The sequence below is a fragment of the Montipora foliosa genome, chromosome 4 (assembly GCF_036669935.1).
Source record: "Montipora foliosa isolate CH-2021 chromosome 4, ASM3666993v2, whole genome shotgun sequence".
Lineage (NCBI taxonomy): Eukaryota > Metazoa > Cnidaria > Anthozoa > Scleractinia > Acroporidae > Montipora > Montipora foliosa.
The window spans coordinates 8861527-8864026 of record NC_090872.1 but is presented as its reverse complement, the minus strand read 5'-3'; the positions used below and the strand labels follow the sequence as shown (position 1 = coordinate 8864026).

The following is a 2500-nucleotide window of genomic DNA, read 5'->3' as shown; positions in this document are numbered from 1 at the left end:
AAGGCCATCGCTCAAGTGGGGATTTTCTTGATGAGCTCCAGCTGAAACTTTAACTAAAATGAAGTCTGAATCGGAATCACAAGAACTGCTTGTCTGTGACGTCTGACTTAAACTCGATCGTAATGCTGCACTCCTATGCTAATTAGCCATAAGCACATTATAAATACTCTGCTTAACATTCTGCAGGAATATACAAATATGATCCATAAAGAATTGTGATATGTAATTTTAGTATCAACCAGTCCCCAGTTGTTCATACGATGGATAGCGCTATCTGACGGATAAATCGCTATCCAGCGGATATTAAGACTAGGTTAAACCAAGAGGCCTTTTTCGTCATATTGAAATTCAGCTTGAGAGGACAAAGACAAAGGAAAGTGGATGATATGCTGATATCTTTGACATTCATTGCAACTTGTTTCTAATGTTTTTGTCCTCTTTGCCTCAGTATTAAGCTGAATATTGATATTTCGAAAATGGCCTATTGAGTTATCCAGTGAATAGTGATTTATTCAGTGGATAGCGCTATCCTTCCTTCGAAAAACTGGGGCCAGGATACCAGTTGAGATTCTAAAAACAGACGAAATTAGAACATTAAACGTTCGTTTATCTCTTTAAAACACTTTGTTAACAAAATGTTCAGAGCGTGTGACCCAAAAAAAGAGCAAGCGTTGTCTATAACTTTTTCGCAATCTGATTGGTTTATTTCCCAAAATGAGCGTTCCTGATTGGCTATCACAATTGCGTGACACATTGACACGAGCATGACAACGGCAAAGTAGCCAATCAGATTGCGATATTGCAAGCAATTGTGGTAAAGTACTAATTTGTACATTTCGTTTCAGGAAATAAACCATGGCAGAAGTGTAAAATTGATAAAGACGGTGTGCCGCATTATCTCGGGTCTCCTAATTGTATGTCGCTGAATTAAAACTTCTCTGTTAATCTCGTTTTTAAAAATTCGCACGAAAGGTCAATCTTAATCGCCATAAGTAATACTAAAATTTTAAATAAATAAGAACATTAATTTTTTTTAGCACGTGTTAAAATTACCAAAAGTATCATTACTGCCATTTGATCAATCAAGTTAGTTTTGAGGAAAGGTTCTTTGAAAGATTGCTCCCAGTCCCTTCTGAGCCAGTCGAACCACCCGCCTTAGTCAGTCACGCAAGCGAGCGGATGGGAGAATGGTGATATCTCGCTCTATCACCATTCTCGCCTCGGCTCGCTTGCGTGACTGACTAAAGCGTGCGGTTCGACTGGCTGAGAAAGCACTGCCAGCAGTCTAGTTCTTTAGCCATAACAAAAAGTATCGTTTAACTTAAAGCACTTCTTCTACTTTAATTTAAGTGTTAACTGATACGAGACCGTTTTCAAATAAATTTGATCGTAAACGCGTGTTCCTGTTGGTTTGTTTTGTTTTTTTTTTTGTCATAATGTTTTTACTGTTTCTTTTTAAGTTCTCTAATAGTGAAACAAACAGCCAGAAAAGGTTGATTCAAAGATGATATCAAATCTTTAAACCAACATTGCAAATGTATAGCTAAGTGCAAACGAGTTTATTTCTCATTTAACTACAAAAATATCGCATCTATTTTTAGGGATTGACTTGGAAAACATCAGTGCACAAGCTGAGGCCATTTTCGGGGGTTCACTGTAAGTTAAAATGAACATAAATTCAATAGTGCGAGCGTGCTTCATATTCTTATTGAGCACGCTAATGACGTCAGCAAACCAACAGCTCGTTGATAATGTTATAAAACAATTAGTTCATGCGTCAGCTGTGCATATGTCGAGATATTTTTGGGAAGTTTGGAGAGCACTCAAGAGGCTAGAGTTGCACTCGGCTGCGCCTAGTTGTTAATTATGTGCTTCCTTGCATCTCAACTGCCAACAGGCCTTAAAAAAGAGGACATAGTTTATGCTCAACCTGTGAGAAGTGAAAGATTTCGCAAGACGCTAATGTGAGATAGAATCATAATGCAATTTGCTTTGAACGAAACAACAAAAGTTGAAGAACGGAGCACTTCAGTTTGAAGTGCCCAAGTAAACCAATAAATGACTAATGAGTGCTGAATTGTTCCATTAGGGGAATGAAGGAAATTGACTTGGATCTCGATGGCCAAGGAGGCCGTACCTTTCTTCGTGTGTTGTTATATCTGTGCATGCATGATTATCCTTCACTAGTGACGGGCTCGTTACAGCTGCTCTTCCGACACTTCAGCCAGAGGCAAGAAGTCCTGCAAGCTTTTAAACAGGTGAAGATTACTGCCTTTACGACGTCAGCGTAAGCACAAAGCAGTATATGCATACATACTCAATAGACCGTATTCGTATTGTCATTATTGGACTGGAACTAGCTTGCAATGGAAGCCAAGGGGTGGGGGGAGGGTGGATCTTTTCAATGAGCTCTAAACTTGAGCCCGTGATATGGTCACGTGATACAAAACGTGGACCTCTCAATTGGACCCCCAACTGGGTTCCCTTCCGGACCCCTCTC

At 39.4% G+C, this 2500-nt stretch overlaps 1 protein-coding gene across 1 annotated transcript in view; it reads left to right on the top strand.

The window, feature by feature from the left end:
• Positions 1 to 2500, top strand: part of LOC137999735 (inositol 1,4,5-trisphosphate receptor-like) — an 84356-nt gene that overhangs the window by 36851 nt on the left and 45005 nt on the right. Inside the window, exons 24-26 of the mRNA XM_068845612.1 lie at positions 846 to 914; positions 1602 to 1656; positions 2090 to 2258. Of these exons, the coding sequence (XP_068701713.1) occupies positions 846 to 914; positions 1602 to 1656; positions 2090 to 2258 (293 nt within the window). The remainder of the gene's footprint in view (positions 1 to 845; positions 915 to 1601; positions 1657 to 2089; positions 2259 to 2500) is intronic.